Source organism: Zalophus californianus, chromosome 1, assembly GCF_009762305.2.
Source record: "Zalophus californianus isolate mZalCal1 chromosome 1, mZalCal1.pri.v2, whole genome shotgun sequence".
Taxonomy (NCBI): domain Eukaryota; kingdom Metazoa; phylum Chordata; class Mammalia; order Carnivora; family Otariidae; genus Zalophus; species Zalophus californianus.
Window position 1 is genome coordinate 139,337,134 of NC_045595.1, and position 20,002 is coordinate 139,357,135.

The 20,002-nt window shown below is 38.1% G+C and overlaps 1 protein-coding gene across 2 annotated transcripts in view; it reads left to right on the plus strand.

The window, feature by feature from the left end:
• Positions 1-20,002, plus strand: part of TPRG1 (tumor protein p63 regulated 1) — a 207,885-nt gene that overhangs the window by 183,423 nt on the left and 4,460 nt on the right. For both annotated transcript variants that reach the window (XM_027581960.2, XM_027581959.2), the window contains one exon: positions 7,845-7,998. In XM_027581960.2, coding sequence (XP_027437761.2) covers positions 7,845-7,998 — 154 coding nt within the window. The remainder of the gene's footprint in view (positions 1-7,844; positions 7,999-20,002) is intronic.

The following is a 20,002-nucleotide window of genomic DNA, read 5'->3' on the forward strand; positions in this document are numbered from 1 at the left end:
GACAATGTGATTAGACTTGGCTTCTTACAGAGCACACAAAGCAGGAGAGAAGACAAACCACAAAACAAATAAGATAACAGAAGGGTGTAGGAAGTAAACAAAGCAAACACGCAAACACGGAAGTCAGTCTGGGGGTGCGCAGTTGAGATAAGGCCTTGGGCTGGTCCATGTCAGCTCTGGGCACTTACTGCTTCTGATGTTCCAGCAGTGAAGGATCTTGGTTCTGTTCGGAGATCCGTCCGGCAGAGCCTTCAGTGGCAGCTGCCTTTTTAAGTGGTCAGACATAGAGCCGTCAGGTCTGAAGAGTCTGGCAGTTTGCTGCCAAAATCCTTCCCTTTTTAAAGGGATTCAATCCATTTTGGGTCTCTGCAGACCTCGTCTGGTTCTGCTCGTTATCAGTTCTGGGGTGTCAGCTGACGTGGGTCCGGGCGAAATCTCCTAGTGCAGGAAATACCTTAACTGCTTGCGTCACTGCTTGACACAGGCTCCTGCTTGACACGAGAGACTCCATTTTGCTCTCTACAATTATTTTATAAGAAGGATGTCTTGGTCTTTTGGGGCTGCTATAAAAAATACCAGAGACTGAGTGGCTTATAAACAGCAGAAATCCATTCATCATACTTCTGGAGTCTGGGAAGTTCATGATCAAGGTGCTAGCAGATTTAGTCTCTAGTGAGGGTCTGCTCTCTGGTTCATATGCGGCACTTCTCCCTGTGTCCTCATATAATGGAAGGGGTAAGGACCTCTCTGGGGACTCCTTTATAAAGGCATTAATTCCATTCATGAGGACTCTGCCTTCATGACCTAACCATCTCCCAAAGCCTTTACCTCCTGATTTCATCATCTTGGTCATTAGGATCTCAACATATACATTTTGGTGGGACACAAACATTCAGACCATAGCAAACGGAAATGGAGGCTCAGAGATGCTGTGCCCAGCTCTAAGCCACAAAGAAAGTTAGCATCAGTAATAGGTTTAGACCCAGGTTTTATTGACAGCCAGTTCAGGGCTCTTACTACTATAATATTTAACATTCTAAGAATGGAATGATACGGCATTTGTACTCACAGGCGTCTTAACTGGTCTGTGAATTTATTCATTCATTCATCTTTTTTAAATATGGATTTATTAAGAGATTACTATGTACCTTGCACACTTTAAGTTTAGCCTAAGTATTAGCTATATGCGCGTGCGCGCGCGCGCACACACACACACACACACACACACACACAAGACTGTGAGTCACAGAATCTTAGGTTGGACCTTTGGTTTGGACCTTAGTCTTCTTCACCTCAGCCCTGAACATGGCCACCTCTAGGACAAGCACATTTAGGTTTCCCAAGCAAATAAACATTTAAGGACTTTCATCCTGGGAGATTCCATGGTCTTTTTCTGTAGCCCTTTTTCTAATTATTCATCCCACTCTCTCTGGGTTCTGCTTTTGGTTTAATCCTAGGTCTTTTATTCTGTAGTTTAAGATCCTTTCTTCTTTTGGAGAAGAAAGATAAAGTCTCAGCAGCCCTCTGAGAATTTCTCAGTCACTAATTTATCCTTTGGCTTTTTGTCTAACTGGTATAATACAAATTACTTTTTTTCATAATAGGTATTAATTTATTGGGGCAGAAAAGGAGAGTAGAGGTGATCTGGTTCGACTACTAGTTTCATCGATGGTCCCCTAGAACCCAGAGAGAAGAAATGGTTCAAATTACCCAGCAAGTTAATGGCAGATTTAGTCTTTGAACCCAGGTCCTACCTGTCATCCAAGGTTTTTGCCATGGCACCACACTGCCCCAGAATTCTCTCTTTAGGGTCACTACTGGTCTGTTTTACTTTATCACTTACTTCTCCATCAAGTAAAATAACCGACGGAATTTCTTGGTTACCCATGCCAGTAAATGGTTAATCTCACTGAGCCCAAGGCCCTGGAAACTTCTGGGAGGGAGCCAGGTGAGCAAAGAGAGCAGATAAAGGCACCACCTGCCCATGGGTTAGAACAGCCTGGGGACACAGAGAGAATGTAAACACATTCTGCAAATCTTATTGTCTGACACCGTGCCAGCGTCTTTTGGGTTCTTGTCATGGAAAATATTTCGTCTGAGGTCATTCATTGAGCAAAAAGGAGCATTGAATACCCTCCAGGGTGCCAACTCTGTCCCCCCCCCCCCCCCACCTTTGTCCAGATTAAATAAGCAAGGGACTAACATTTCATGGTTCTAGAAGGCCTGCCTTTCAACAATACAGGCTGTAAGGTAGGGAAAAAGGAGACATTAAGAAAATATATTGTGTTGTTCCGAACAGCTCTCTCCCCTGGGCAGCCCGCCCTCCTCCCCCGCGGCCTCCCTCTGTTTGCTCACCCATACTTACAAGCACACGCCCTGCATTTAGAGCAAGAGTTAATGTCTGTGCTTCCTCATAAATCTCAGCTTGGTGCCTGGAGCTATGTTTTTAATTCTGTGGTGGAGCTTTGAGATTTGAGATGAGTAGAAAGGAGGGGCAGCTGATGGAGGTAAAATTGGAAGCTGCCATTTCTCCTTCTGGGGACTTGCCTCCTCATTCATGTCTTCTCTCAGGTGGTTTAAAGCCTTAGCTCAGCCTCTGTGAAGGCCAGGATGGAAGGAGAGTTGGGAAGTCAAGAGAAAGAAGAGCTATGTTGTACTATGGCTATGTTGTACTATGCCGAAGGATGCATGGCTTCTCTCTGAAGGTAGCAGAGTGTGTGGAATGAGCAAATTAACCCAGACTGGTGACTGGCTGGCATAGTTTTTTGGTTCGGCTAAAAATTACTTCAAGGAGGAGGAGTCTTTCCTGTCAAAAACAATGTCTTATGGAACTTGTTATCAAAGAAAAGTTTTCCTTCCATTCAACTTGGAGCTTCTTTTTTTGTGTTGTTCATTTATTTTTCATGTTTGGTCCTTTGGCATTTGGATGATAGTTTCTTCTGTATAAACCTCATCTCTTCAACATGCCTTTGCTTTTTGTGGTGTAGAAGGCAAATCTATTTGGCTGCTATGATGGTTTAAAGTAGTAATTGCTTAGGTTTCCACCCTGGCAACAACTGTATTTGAGTAGAATTCTGAGTGTGAGTCACTGAGTAGAACATGTAATTAACAAGACTAAAGGAAGAGCTCTGATCTTTGAAAATACTGGTCCTCAGTTTATACATCTATAAAACGAAAGAATTGGAAACACATCTCTTAAAGGACCTCCAACTCAGACTGTCTAAGATCCTAAAAATCTCCAACTGTTATAAACCTCTTCTTCCACCAAGTTCTTATGAATCTTTATGGAGACTTTCCTTTACTTCTCTATCTTCTATATCTTTCTGGGAGGTTTTGAAATTTATCAGAAGCAAAGGGTACATTGACCTTCTTGCTTATACTACTGTGGGAATGGAGGCCAGATCCATTGTAATTTATTGAAAAAATAAATTGTAATAGGTGAACTTCTACTTCTATAATGAGATCTGTGGGTTTCTATTTGTACCTGTTTGAGGTACGGGAAAGAGATGATAGTAAAACAGGCCCAGAGATCATCAGACCATGGGCTTCTGGAGTTCAGAGACTGAGTCTTATTCATTTCTCTACCTGCAATAATACACTGTACTGTACAGAGAATATGCTAATTAAATTGTGGAATTGAAGATAGACGACTTAGGACTGTTTCAGGGATTCACCTCTGAGGTGATTTAAAAGATTATTTTTAACCTATTAGAAAAGTTTTATAGAACTATGCTGATTTCAGTCTGAAGAAAAAAGAGCTATAGGGGTGTTTTAAGTTGAATGGAAGTCTCTCTGATGGATTTAAGTTCAAGGAGGAAATCATATACATCAAAACACTGATAATGCAGAAACTAAACAAATAAGTATTCTGAGACTCAGAATGAGGTGGAGAAAGAGGGATCAATAGATGAAGAAAAATGTAGACGATTCCAGAACCTTCTCTGTTCTAGAGATTTGCTTTTCTGGTTTTGTGTGTGTAGGGATCATGGAATTTCTCTTCCCCCTTCTTATTCTGTTCCTCTAGTGGTTCTTGACTTGCTGATCTGATTAAGCCTGGTCATATTCTTTATCATATTTCCTGTTAACTTCATTTATTTCTACCACAAGAAGTGTAAATGCAGTTAAATAAAATTTAAACAAAGTTTCTAACAGTACACAGTAAGCATTATAGTACACACTAGGAACTCAAGATCTGCTAGTTGGGCCTTATAGCATACAAAACACTTTCTCATCCATTATCTTCTTGTTCCTCATGAAGTTGTTGTTACCTAAATATTGGAAAGGTGGTATATAATGCTCAAAGCCAGGGTATATACTCAGAGTATGATTTGGAGCAGAGAGCTAGCAAATCTTTCTTTACTTAATAATTTGGTGTTGGCATTCTTTACCTAGGACTGTACCCCCATTTTGATTAACTTGACCATAGCAGCTCAATGAGAAAGATCCAGTCTTCTTACCCTGACAAATAACTTTTATTTTAATTTCCCTCTTCACTCCCAGGGCTACCTTATTTTCTTTCAATCTTATAATTGATAATATTAAGTACATATACAAATCTATAGTTCCTTTTGAGACTGAGATTTCCTTTCTGACCTTTAGCTAGGATCTCTGGGCACGCTTTTTGCCTACAGCTGGTAACGGTCTCCTAAGGGCAAGTCTTTTAATTCTGTGTTGATTGGAAGTAAGGCTGTGTTGTGTAATAGCAGGACCTTAACTTGGAATGTATTTTGTAATGATAGCCCAGAATGGTGAAAAGACCCCTAAATGAAGTCTTGGGAGACCAGGGCTCCCACCAGCTCAACCCTGTGTGTAATGATGCTTCGGAAAAGCTCTAGTTCTTCTGTATCCGTTTTCTCCTATCCAGAAAGAAGGACCGGGCTTTACCTTCCAAAAGCCCTTCTATCTGACATTCTCTAGTTTATAAACATTAAAATGCTATTCCATCATATGGTGGCTGATTTGTGCTTTTACATGTTTGTGAAGTATCATGGCAGGTGCTAAAGTTCTCTGGGAGTGATGGGACAATGCTTGGTGTAGTCTTTGCAGGAGAGGATGTGTTCAGGGGGCTAATTTGATGCGTCTGAACTGAAGCCACAACCCAGAGGCTTCTTTTAGATCTAGTATGTCCTTGACTGGATGAATGATAGTAGAATCATGACCGTAGCTATCTACACCCTCTACATAGTTACCGCGGTCATGAGCTGTCACATGGAAATAGCCAAAGAGCATATGCTAAAACTGAGACTCAGAAAATGAAACTAGCTTATTCATAGTCACACAGCATTAGGGGTCAGAACCAAGACTCTAACACAAGAATACCTGACATCCTGTTCTTTGCATTTTTCACTTTACTCTGTTACCTCATATAATATCTTTCATGGTGAGCACAAGTAACTAATAAAGCACGCTTGGTTATAAAGGCATCTATATTCTCCATAATTGTCCTTATGACATTTGACAGAAGATGACAGATTTTCATAGACCCCTGGTACTGAAGTCTTTGCTGAGAAGCACTGCCTTAGTTTTACCTTTGGAGAGAATTCTTAGTTGTAGATTTATCTTCTCAGATATCTCCAGTGGAGCTCGGGAGAGAAGGTTGGCTGAACTTGTTTGTTTATTTATTTATTTATTTATTTATTTTCTTTTTTAATTTAAATTCAATTAGCCAACATATAGTACATCATTAGTTTAGATGTAGTGTTCAATAATTCATCAGTTGCCTATAACACCCAGTGTTCATCATATCACGTGCTCTCCTTAATGCCCATTACCACATTACCCCACCCCTCACCCACCTCCCCTCCAGCAACCCTCAGTTTGTTTTCTATAGTTAAGTGTCTCATGGTTTTTCTCCCTCTCTGATGATTTTCCAGTTTTCCTTCCCTGCCCTATGATCCTCTGTGCTGTTTCTTATATTCCACGTATGAGTGAAACCATGTGATAATTGTCTTTCTCTGATTGACTTATTTCGCTCAGCATAATACCCTCCAGTTCCATCCAGGTCGATGCAAATGGTAAGTATCCATCCTTTCTGATGGCTGAGTATGAACTTGTATATTTAGAAGTATGCTTCATCTCTGAGAAATGTCATTGCCATGCTCAAATTGATCGGTTATTTAGAAATAGGGTCCCTCTTGAATTTCATGCTTAAACTTCATTGGAGGTTTCCCTAAGGTAAAAGAATATAAAGTGTACTTATTAGAGAAGCTATCTTGGCAGATTTTCGTTGCCTTTGGATAAAAGCAAAATTGCACCCAGCACATAAATTGACATATGAAGCAGTAAATAATTCCATTGTGCAAGTTGTTTTAATGGACTAAAGCCAGAATGCCCCATTAACCAGCATGCATACAATATTCACTGAGCTTAGAGTTTATTACCAGGCCAGGAGAAAAAAAAAAAAAAAAAGAAGAAAGAAAGAGAAGAAACAGAATGAAGGAATGTATGGGGGAGATGATAAATGCCAGCATAGCAGCTGGGAAGGTGAGAGGTTAGAAAGGGAACCTTAGAAGTATGTACAATATGTTTCTTTTCCTCTCTTCTTTTTTTTTTTTTTTTCCTTTGTGGGTGAAGGATTAAGTAAAAAAAAAGGTTCAGTGTCAGTTTTCAAACATAATGATCAAAAATCTGAGAACTGGGCAGTAGAATGTGCCAGGGTCTTTTCTAACTTTAAGAAGAATCTCAGAGATCAGCCAGTGGGGGAGAGGGGTGGCATATGCTTATGTGTGAGATTGTGTTTATACACATATCTACTTGGACAAACACTCAGAAGCCACAATAGCATTCCCAAAGGAATTCCTCCTTAATACAGGAAGTGACAGCTTTGTGAAGGCACCACAATTAAGCTCTGGGTTTTTATTCTAGATCCCAGGATTTAATTTCTAGAAGAAATGAGAGCTCTGTGATGTTCCATGGGACTGTTTAGAAGTACAGGCAACTTAGTTTTAAAGCTTGTTGAATGCAAAGCACCTGAGCTTGGCTTAACCTCCAGGGATCTCTTTGCATTCAGAGATGTCTAAAACCACAAACCATAAATTCTGATGGGCCCATGTGAAAGAAAAGACCACAGGAATTACAGTTTTGTTATTCAACGTGGCCACACTCTCCTGCCACAACTTCCCTCCCATCACTCCCAAGCTTCCTCTTGTTTTGCACTTGGGTTTACCAGATGGCCAGGCCTGGGCTATTCCAGAGGGTGTTTGAAAAGGCAGGCACAATTCCTTGACTAGCTTTGATATGTTTGTTTCTGCAACTTTGCTGGATGGAATGTGTGCAGAGAATAGAGAACCATGAGATATAAAAGCTGAAGTGACAGGCATTTTGAATTGGTCGTCATCCCTCTTAAGGATCATACATACACTACTGTTATTGATGTCCCATGTCTCTTCTCAGTCATTTCCTGCTGTGTTTACTGTTTTGTGGAAACTGGAGCTGCTGTCATTTCGCTCCTCCTTGAAACTGCCCACCACCTCAACACTTCCAGTTCCTGTCCCACCCCACCCTGACTCTCCCTCTCCCTTTTTCTTTTAACTGTTACCATTGGAATATTGGCATGAGGTTAATGTCCCTATTTCCAGCCCTGGCCTTCTGTCCTCAGCAACAGAGTCACATTTCCAACAGGCATTTCCACATAGGATTCTCAACAACACCTAGAACTCATCATGTTTGGAACCAAATTTATCCTTTTATTCTTACCTCTTAAATTTCTGGAACAATCAGTTAGTAGGCAAGCCACTTAGCATCATTATAAAGGCTAACTGAGACACTACTTTACTTTCCCATCCTTTTCTTTTTGTTTTAATTGAATGACAAGGGCTAATCTAAAGGAAACTTCTTTCTTGTAGGAGACAAGGAGAAGGCCTTAGGATCTACTGGGGGAGTCTGGAAGAACACTCCCTCTTTTCCCGCTGGAACCCATGGTCCACTGAGGTGCCTTATGCGACCTTCACTGAGCATCCCATGAAATACACCAGTGAGAAATTCCTTGAAATTTGTAAGGTAGGCAGTTTGGGCATCACTCTTAGATTACCTTTGACAGTGAAGCTGTGTTCTTCTAAGACATGTACTATTCCAAAAAAAAAAAAAAAAAAATAATAATAAGATACAACCTGAATTTATACAGATACAAACTTTAAAAGGTTTGAACTATTTTTTAGTAAACAGTGGGGCTGTTTTCTTTATTAAAAAATATATAATGTTTATATTAACCATATTATGATGTTTCCTCCTTGCTAATTTCTTATAAAAATTATAGTGTAATGTATTTAAAAATTGCAATACTTACTTGTGTCTGTCTGATTGTGTTTATTGCCAAAAGGATACATGAAATTTTCTGTATGTAATTAAATTCTAATTATTTTATTCAGAGAAGGTGTGTGGGATAGTGTGAAGTATAAAGTCAGATATGGCTCTTTGGTCATGTTTGTCACTTTTCTTTCTGGACCTTGGTAGTCTCATCTCTGAAATGGACATAATGATGATCACTGCCCTTCCTCCTAACTTCATTGGAACACTGTAAGGTTAAATGGGATAATGTGTATATAAATGCTCCATAAATGGTAAAGCAATTAAGAGTATTAAGTAAGAGTATTTTTATGTCTTTCAATCTCATTTCCCCAAATAGATCTTAAGTTTATCAGTGACAGCGTGAGTCCTTCTACTCTTCTTTCATCCCCTCTAGGGAAATTTAGGCAGCGCTAGCACACTAAGTAGGCAGGAAGTAAAACAGTTGGAGCTGTAAATGCAGAAAAAGATCAAACTTTTATATTTTCAGCAAAATCTGTATACACATAGGAGTGTGCTTATAGGCCTAGAAATTCTTGCCTTCTCTAGCCTTTCTATGTTTACTTTTATATGCTGTCATTCACTTCCAAATATCACAACTCTCTATTTGCTATAAATTCAAAAGATTGCAACATACATCTAAAGTCTGTGGATGGATGGCGTGCATTGCATTGCCTGCATTGTTTTCAACACACGTATTCATGCAAGTATGTATATGTATAAAAAACATTTTTAGTTGATAAGTCTCCTATTTTGAAAAGGATTTGGGAGAAACATGTGATTAAAGGATAGACAGAGTCTTCATTCCCCCAAATATATAGGTGGAGTTGGCTTAAATCCCTTCTGCTCTCAGAAAGGTCAATGGTCTTTTCAAGATTTATGTGGGGTGCCTGGGTGGCTCAGTTGGTTAAGCGACTGCCTTCGGCTCAGGTCATGATCCTGGAGTCCCGGGATGGAGTCCCACATCGGGCTCCTTGCTCAGCGGGGAGTCTGCTTCTCCCTCTGACCCTCTTCCCTCTCGTGTTCTCTCTCTCTCATTCTCTCTCTCTCTCGGATAAATAAATAAAATCTTAAAAAAAAGAAAACATTAAAAAAAGATTTATGCAAACATCCTCAGGGACTTATGGTCTCAAGGTGTACCTCTGGCTTATTGCAGGCACTAAGTTAATTCATTGTATGGATCATGTGATAGTCCAATTTCACGATGCTGCAGCCCAAGCTTCAACATCAGCCCCTAGCCTGACTCTACCATCCAAAGCAAGAAAACAGCACAAAATGAAAACCAATGAGAACAACAAAAACACTTACACAAAGGCATTGATGTGAGAGTAGACTTGCTGAGGGCTTCAGGGAAATGGAGTGGGAATTTACATCATAATAATGAGTCCAAACTTCACGGGGAATATCAGCTCTCCCTGTTTTTAAAATCCTTATTAATAATAATACTCTGATACATTGCTTCATAATCCTCTCTCCTCCCCTCTGGATCCTGCTTTGCTCCTCCCCAAACACTTGCCCTTCCTCTTCCCTTCTTCTCTTTCCTCTTCTTTTTTTCCCTTCTTCTCCTCCTTCTTTTCTTCTTCTTAACAGCTCAGAGTATTTTATCTGTTTCTTTTCTTTTTTTTAAACACCTGCTAATCCAACCCAAAATGCTTAATAATGTATTTTTCCAAAACCATTTCCCACCTTTAAAGGCAGTCTAATTCTGGCCATTAAAATACTATGTATTTTTGCATTAATAGTCCTTGTATTTTATTGTAAGTTAAAATAAATACCAACTGCCTTGGTTATTACATCCATTACTTCCTGAGCCAAGTCTCTTATTCCTCATACCTGATGCATTAAGTACTTACTCCTTGAGTGTCCTTTGCTGGAAAACGTTCAGGGTAAGGGATTAGAGAATAAGTTCTATTCACTGCCGAGAAATGGCACTGCATTACTCTAATTCTTGATGGTACTTTGATTTATTCTGATACGTATGAATACAATCAAATAATTTTAAAAGGAAGATAAGAAATAAAATGTCAAAAGGGGGATAGGATAATTATTTCCCAAATACCATGAATGTGGTTAGTAGAATGGAGTATTAGTTTTACACAAGTCTTCCTATTAGTCAAGGCTAAAGGGAAAACTCAATGTTTATATAGCTCTTGTTGGATGGGAGTAAGAATAGCAGGTGTGTGTGTAGGCACTCGAGCACACATGTGTGGATGTGAGTATAATGAATGGTTGTTCAGTTGGTTGGTTTTCAGTCAATCAAACTATTTTGTGGATCTGTCAAGTGTATTTCCTTTATGGTTTTTCTCCTTAAACTACTCTTCCAAAGCTTTTTTTTTTTTTAATTTCCTGGCAACAGTCTGGCGTTTTTCTTTTGCCAAACTATTTCTTATTCAAAGGCCACCCCAAGTCCTGATTCTCTATGAAAACAAGTGATCTCCATCTGTGATGTCAGATGATGAGTACTCTGATCCAGTTCTTTGAGTCTTAATTTCTCTTTTGTTGTTGTTTTTTATGTCACAATATTATTTGTGTTTAGGATATTTTCCAAGATTGGCTTTGATTAATACTCAGTTATATTAATGTAAATGAGTAAATAAGAAGGAAGATAATTCTGTGGACATATAATTCCTTTTTATGTGAGTATTTTGGCATAACATAAGATTTTAAAAGGATGATATAAACTAGTTTTTCCATTCCCCTTATAAATGAAATGGGAAAAAGTAGAAAAATATGGGGAAAATGCATAACTAAACTAAATACCTGAAGCAATTTAATTCAGTTTAGCAAATCTATTATGGCAAAGGAAAAAGAATCCTGTAGAGCTGGGTTACACATAGTCAAAATTTTCAAATTATGTATGATCTAATGGAATAACTTATTTAAAAAAATACATTAAAAAATCCAAATTTATTCTTACTCAGAGCCTTTCCTTGTATAGCACCTGGGATCTCTTTATTCAACAAATATTTTCTGACACCTACAAAGTACAGGTATTATTGTTCAGGATACAAACATAAATGAGACAAGATTCATGTCTTTGTGGAAGGCATTGCTTAACAGAGGAGGTAGATAAAAATGCAAAGATTTTTAAATGAGTACTAAATTGATTAAATCAGAAGTTTAGATCAAAGGACAAGGAGTGGAGGCACATGAAGGTACAAGGAATATTCTTAGACACGGGGTAATTTATTTTAGCTGGAGTTTGTGGAGTTTAATCTTATATATTCCCATCGTGATTATAATGGTTCAAATAATAGGTATAAGGGCTTAGGTTAAGGGCAGTAGGAATGGAGAGAAAATAAATTTTGAGATATTCAAGACACTGAATTAATGGAAGTAGGTAACTTACAGGATATAGTAGTAGGTGGAGGAGAGAAAGAGGTTGAAGATGATGTGGTTTCTGGCTTGGGTAGATGGTGATTCCATTAATTTCAGTGGGGAAAACTGAAAGGAGAGTAGGTTTGGAGGTTCAGTGTAGGACATGTTGAGTTTGACACCTCCATGGAACATGTGGATCAGTTAGTTGTCAGGCAGTTAGAAATTTAGGTCTGAAGCTCAAGAGAGAAAGATGAACTGGTGATAAAGGTTTTAGATCATACAACTTTGGGTCAAAGCTGAGTCATGGGCTTGGTTGGTCAGGCCAGTACTGTAGGAAAGAGCCTTAATGGAAACATTCATTGCACTTAAATACAAATTCATATTATTTCTAAGTCTCTTAACACTGATCTAAAAAAATTTACTGTTGGGGTGCCTGGGTGCCTCAGTCATTAAGCGTCTGCCTTTGGCTCAGCTCATGATCCCAGGGTCCATGGATTGAGCCCCCGCATTGGGATCCCTGCTCTACAGGAAGCCTGCTTCTCCCTCTCCCACTCCCCCCTGCTTGTGTTCCCTCTTTGCTGTGTCTCTCTCTGTTAAATAAATAAATAAATAAAGTCTTTTAAAATAAATAAAAATAAAAACAGTACTATAAAGTTGATATAACGCAGCATCAAAATACATCATGTTTTCTTGTATTCATCTCACTAACTCTATGGCATTCTACATCTGGCAAATATGATGGTCAAATGGCCTCTTTCCAGACATGCTTGCTTATCTCTGAGCCTCACCAACCTGTTCCAATCTGTGTATGCATATACTTTGCATTACTCATATAAAACAGTTGTGAAAATACAAAATAATCATTTTTTGGCATTGACTTTCTTGTTACAAGACATAAAAATAATCTCATGTAATATTATGTAATCAGACTATATTTATTGATTACAGTTTGTATGTTTTCATGTAATTCAACTAACAAAAACCCTGTGAGGTCAAGATAGCTATCTCTTTTTTAAAATGAAGATACTTAGAGTGATTAAGTGAATTGACTAAGGTATTACAATAAAATGCTCTATTTCCACACCTAAACAATTTGCTAATAAGCAGGGAAATGGGTATAAACCTGAGCAAACTCTGTGCGTGCATGTGTGTGCGTGTGTGTGTGTGATGTGATGGAATGTGATATATTATACTTATGACGTGACTCAATTATCCTCGATTGTTTCATCCACTTTATATTAGTAATTTGTAGTCTCATTTCCCCTGTTTTAACCGTTGCCTTGCCGGGTTCTTAGGATGTGTGGACAGTCTTGCTGGGAGGAACTAATGACCCAGCCAGAGCTGGTGAATAATAGTGAACGGGTCATGAATGCTCTATGACCAAATCAAAGGGATCTACAGACCAATCCTTTTTATTCTTTTCTGGCATATTTACCCTTCTTTTCAAGGGAATTATGAAAGTGAACTGATGTTTTAGCAATCAAATGTAACTTTACATCCTTAGCTCCTTAGTTTCCCTTCACATCAATTTGACAAATACTCATTGAATACCCACCTGGCATTGAATACTTCATGCTGAGCAGTGTGCTAGTAAGCTGGGATACCAAGAAGAATAAAACAGATTTTGCCCTCCAGATACTTGGAGAGTAGAGGGAGAAAGCAAAAAAAAAAAAAAAAAAAGTAATTAACAAATTATAATTTAATATGCTAAGACTGTAGCATATAGAGGGATTCACAAGGTTCTGTGGGAGTCCAGAAGAGAGAACAAGTAAGCCCAAAAGTTAACAGGTATGATAACATTTGAAGTGAAACTCAAAGTATGAGTGATTTAAGCATCAAAGGATGGGGGAAAGACATTTTAAATAAAAGAAAGTTGGTGGGAACCTGCAAATTACCAAGGTATATGAAATGTTCTTAAATAAAGAGTAGCTAATTTTAGCTAGAATTTTAAGCATGTGTGTGTTGACAGGGGAGTGTTGGGGGAATGGAATAGGAAGAGGTTGCAAATTAGGATGTATAGGAACCTCTCTTGGAGGAAAGAAGCTTCTGTCTCAGCCTCCTTTTTCTCTCTACACATCTGAACATACCCACAATCAAGGTGTCTCCATAAAGATAATTCCAGGTAAAATGTGCCAGAGTGGTAGAAACATTCTATCCAGCTGTGTGACTTTTCAAGTGGTTTCCAGGATTGGGTTTTGGATGGACTTACTCTTTATCCCAGCATGCTTCACTTCCTACAGAGGGAAACTTACAGCCTGAAGGTTTGGAAAACCTGCTCTGCTGAGGAATGTGGGCCTGCAGGCATGAAACCTGGTCTCTTTCCCCAGTGTAAACAGGAAGCAAGTTATGGTTGTAATAAGGAAAACTGAGACTCTAGGCAGTGAACTGCTGGCAGACAGCACCTGAAGCAACCCAGGAGCCCAGTCACTCAGCTGGTAAATAATTGCTGTAAAGTCAAGAAGAACGTTGAGCACTCCGCGCCAACCTCCAACACACCCACCCACCTACACACACTGCTATACTTTACCCCAACCAGCATACGGCTCCTATGTAATCCGAGTTGTTAAAACTTGACCCTCTGTTTTTGAGACTGAAATAAAAGAAGGAGCCAAGGGTGGGTGTATAAAAGCTTTTAGAGAAAAGTATGTGGCGGGTGGCATTCATATCAGATGACACCGCGTTCCTGTCACACAGATTGAGTTCATTCAGGTGCTTGAAATGCTCAAGAGCCAGGTTGGGGACTTAGCCTTTTGTCTGCCTTTCCTTCAATGTACTGCTTGTCACGTTGTCTTCGTGGTCCCTCCTTCTTTTAGAGGGTTCATCAAAATGACTAGAAATAAATGCATCTGACTCTAATGCAATGCCAAGTTCATTGAGTATGAAATAGTGTCAACTTTTTCTTTCCAGCACTTATATGCAGAGGACACAGAGGATTCTCTGAATGAAGCTTATGATGAGGACTGGAGATGCATCCAGTCATCTAATCTAAAGACATTTATTGATCTAGGAAAAGGTATCCTGACAGTCCAGAGAGTGTTGGCAATGGGAATGTTGAGGTGGATTGCATTTTGGTCTTCAAGAAGTTATAATTTGATGATGATATTGTCAGTGATTTACTGACAGTATTTGTTGGTTATTGGTAATAGGCTTCCTTAATGGCCTTTGCAATATGACTCCAAATTCCAGCCTCATCTCATTCCACTTCCCCGGCTTTTCCTGAAATACATGAATATGTGTATCTGTACATGGAGAGCTTATACACAAATACTTCAATTATTAAAGTTGGTTTAATCTTTATAGCCACCGTCTGCATTTGATGTTATTGATATTTTTTTTATGGACAAGGAACTATAAAATTCAGAGAGGTTGAATAACTTGCCCACAGTCACACAGCTAATAGGTGCCATATTTGCAACCTAAGACTGGATCTGTTTAATCTCAATACTCATGTTACATCATGCATACTTCCTTTAGTTCAGTGCTTTCCAACAGGGGATGATTTTACCTCCTGGGGGGCATTTGGTAATGTTTCAAGACATTTTTGGTTCTCACACCTGATGTGGGGATGCTACTGGTATCTGATGGGTAGAGGCTATTGAGCCTGCTTAACATCCCGAAATATAGAAGACATTGTCCCCCACAGCAAGGATTTATTTGGCACAAAATAACAATAGTCCCGAGGTAAAGAAACCTTGGTTTACTTATTTAGACAAACAGCCGCACTTGTGACTCTAATTCTTAGAAACCGGATGAAATATTTAAGTGGAGATATAAATGAAATTTGACAGAATAAAATATTAATTTTTACCTTGAATAGATGGAAAGACATTGTGGGAGAGATAGGATTTGCATTTGGTTTTGAAAAATGAAAAGGAACATAGACAATATAGATCTTTGTGGATTGAATAGACTGTCAGAGCTAGAGGTTGCTAGGCAAGCTTAGTATAGTATTTTTCAAAAATTTTTTTAGATACAAAAGACTTTTAAAATAAAATCTTACTTGAAACCCAAAGATATAAAACTGTTAAAAATAGAGCAGCTCTAATTGATGTGATTGCAGGGACTGGAGTATGTTACCTGCTTGCCTTCCACATCTTTTCCCCAAACCCTCAGGAGTATCTGTTGTCCCAACATTGTTAATAACTACACTTCCTTTCTTTTCAAAAGAATCTTGGTTTGGATGATAAATTATATTGTCATCCATCCTATGAGGAAATCTGGTGTTCTAAGGAACATGGTTTGAAAATTACTGGGTATAATTTTTTTTTTCTATCCCTTCTGAAAAATAAGGAACATAAATCCTTTTCTAAATATTAGAATTTTACTGCTCATAATAGCAGTATGTTATAGAAGAGAATACTTTAACACTTAAGTCAGGAGACTTGGGTCCAAGACTTTGCTCAGTTGCTTGCTGGTTATTTATCATTGGATAAATCTCTGAAACACTTGGACCCTCAGTTTATCTATTAGATCCCCAAACAGGATTTCTAATCCCTGCCCTATATCCTATCTTGTTTAAGCTATTAACTTCACTTTATGAATATTGTTCTTGACCTCAGGATCTGTAATTCTTATTTTGGAATTGTTGACTATAGACATGGACTTATCATCTCTTTATTTCTTCATGCTCCAGACTCATGTATCCAGCTGACCATTAGAAATTACTAAAAGGCTTACTGGTTAGACACCTCAAACCACACATCTAGAACAGAATCCTTGATCCCTGTACCTCACCACATGCAAGCCCTTCTCTCAATGAGGTTTTCCCAACCTAGTAATGAAATCACTTTCTATCCATTTTTTCAGATGAAAAATCTAGGTATCATCTTTGATTCCTCTGTTCTCTTCATCCCCTATATTTACTTATACCAGCAATTTTTATGACTCTGCCTCCAAGTAGTATCCCTGTCAAGCAGTTCTCATGTTCTCCACTGCTCTGTTTGTCCAAGCCACCATCATCTCTTGCCCGGACTACTGAAGTGACCTTCAAACTCCTCTTAATCTTCCTGCTTCCATTCTTGACCCCAACAGTAAATTCTCCATGCAATAGCAAGGATTATTGTAAAAAAAAACAAAACAAAACAAAAAACAAACAACCCCACAAAACCCCACGGAAACCCAAAAAAACAAAAAATATGCATTATTGAACTTATCTTTAAAATCACTGCAATCCAAAGTCCTTAATATGGCTCACAAGATGTTCTGTGCCTAATGGAATATTACGCATCCATCAAAAGGAATGAGATCTTGCCATTTGCAACGACGTGGATGGAACTGGAGGGTGTTATGCTGAGTGAAATAAGTCAATCAGAGAAAGACATGTATCATATGACCTCACTGATATGAGGAATTCTTAATCTAAGGAAACAAACTGAGGGTTGCTGGAGTGGTGGGGGGCGGGAGGGATGGGGTGGCTGGGTGATAGACATTGGGTAGGGTATGTGCTATGGTGAGCGCTGTGAATTGTGCAAGACTGTTGAATCACAGATCTGTACTTCTGAAACAAATAATGCAACATATGTTAAGAAAAAAGAAAAAGAAGAAGATAGCAGGAGGGGAAGAATGAAGGGGAGTAAATCAGAGGGGGAGACGAACCATGAGAGATGATGGACTCTGGAAAACAAACTGAGGGTTCTAGAAGGGAGGAGGGTGGGGGGATGGGTTAGCCTGGTGATGGGTATTAAAGAGGGCACATTCTGCGTGGAGCACTGGGTGTTATGCACAAACAATGAATCATGGAACACTACATCAAGAACTAATGATGTAATGTATGGTGATTAACATAACAATAAAAAAATAAAAAAAAAAGATGCTCTGTGCCTAAGGTTTCATCTCAATCTCTTTCCTTTAATCACTATATTCTAGCTGAATAGGATTTTTCCCTATTCTGTGAATAAACTAAGCTCATCCCTACCTCACAGCCTGTTCAGGGGCTTTTATTTTCTCCCTGGTATACCTTCTCTGCATGATTACATCTTTTTCATCATTTGGGCTTCACATCAAGTTTTACTTCCTCAGAAAGTTGTGCCCTGAATTCAATATGTAAAATAACCCTCAATCCTATTAATTTACCCTTTTCCACATTTTATTTTCTCCTAGAATTTCTCATCATCAAAATCACCTATATTTACTTTTACTTTTTCTCATACCACAAAAATGTAACCTCCACGGGAACAGGATGCCTGTCTTGCCTCTCTGGTCACGGCACTTAGAAAATGTCTGGTGAATAGTGTAGGTGCTTCATTAATATTTTTTGGATAATTTTATAGCTTTTTAATCTTTAGTGACATAGAGAGTTTATAGTATTAATATTGATAGAAATAACTCATATATACATAGAAAAAGCAGCTAAAACTAAAATGACAGCTGGTAACCTTACATAGCTAATAAACAAACAGGAATTGCATATAATTTTTGACATTAGGAAGCAAAACTTGGCCTGAGGAAAGTTAGTGTTAGTAGGTTAAACACAAAATTAAATTAACAACTAAAATCACACTCAGGAAAGTAATAATATTAAAAGTAATATCCTCAGAAGAAAACTTAACAATGACTAAATTTGGAATGGACAAAAAAATCAACTTTTTGATTTAATTTAATTGTATAGACATGAATTCATTCAATGGAAATTTTTCAGGAAAAAAGGGAAAAATTTATAAATTCTTTCATTCAGATGGAAAATTCTTCAGTGAACCCAATTGTCTTGGTGTAATTCATGTCAGAAAATACAGTCTTAATGAAAATTCAGTAATGCTGGTATAATTTTGATGTAGGTTCATATTAAAAAATATAGAGATAAGGAAAACAAAGTAAAAGTGTCATCTTGCACCTGGTTTTCTTTGGAACTTTTCTCCTTGATCAATTGAAAACTTCAGTAACCCTGGGGAACTAATATATAGGATTTTCTTTCAATCCAGTTTAAAGGCTTTTTATTTTGAAATAATTTTAGACTTACAGGAAAATTGCAAAGATGATAAAGTTTCCATGTACCTGTCATTAAAATTCTTCTAAAAACTTACATAATATAATATAGTTATCAAAACCTGGGAAATAAACATTGGTACAATAATATTAAGTAAACTACAGGCCTTATTCAGATTTCACTGGGTTTTTTTTCGTTTTTCTTAATGTCCTCTGTCTTCCCAGGATCCAGTCGATGAAAACATATTATATTGAGTTATTCTGTCTCTTTATTCTCCTTCAAACTGTGACAGTTTCTCATTCTTCCCTTTTTTTTAATTTAAATTCAATTAGCCAACATATAGTACATTAGTTTTGATATAATGTTCAATGATTCATCAGTTGTGTGTAACACCCAGGGCTCATCACATCCTTCATTCTTCCTTTGTTTTCATGATCTTGGCATGTCTGATGAATACTGGTCAGTTGTTTTGTAGAATGTCATTCAATTTGGGTTTGCCTGATGTTTTCTCATCATTAAATTGTGGTCTGCTTTTTTGGTGCAGATACTATAGAAATGATGTTATGTCTTCATTGTAGGCTTACGATGCCTGTATGTCTTATTACTAGTGGTGTTAACCTTAATCACTTGTTTAAAATGGTGTATACTGGATTTCTCCTCTGCAAAGTCAGTATTTTTCCCTTTATAACCGATAAATATCTTGGGGGAGATACTTTGATTCTCAAGCCATGTTTTTTGAAATCATGGTTTCTGAGTAGAATTTGATGTATCCTTTGGCATCCAGAGAACTCTGTTACTTTTAAAAAAGCTCATATCAGAGTTAAAAAAATAGTTTTATGGAGCCTATGATTCATATTAAGTCAATTGGCGTTCCAAGTATAGAATTGAAGGGAATGGGACTAAGGAAGTTAAAGTCTTCTCTGCCTATAAATAATGAAAATATTTGTATTATGAATAATATGCTTTATAAAATATTTTTGAATAATTCACTTAAATTCATACAGCAATCTGATGAGGTTGGCATTTAGTATTATTATCATGATCACATTATTATTTGCCCATTTTCAGATGTATAAACTAAGGCTCAGTGAGATTATATGGTTTTATCCAGGGTCTAACCATCAGTAACTGATAGGGCAAAGAAACATACCTGGCCCTGTGCATCTAATGCCAAGCATTTTCCCACTATACAGTGATGAAGTAGACATGGTTAGATAGCAGTGAGTTCCATATCATCGGATATGTCCATGGAGAGGTATGTGGCTTCTTGGTAAAGATGTAGCAAGGCATAACAATAGATGAGTGGTGAATTGATAAGCTCAGGATCACTTCTGACCTTGAGATTCTATGATTTTAAAACATAGTGATTAGGGGCGCCTGGGTGGCTCAGTTGGTTAAGTGTCTGCCTTTGGCTCAGGTCATGATCCCAGAGTCCTGGGATCGAGCCCCGCGTCAGGCTCCCTGATCAGCAGGAAGCCT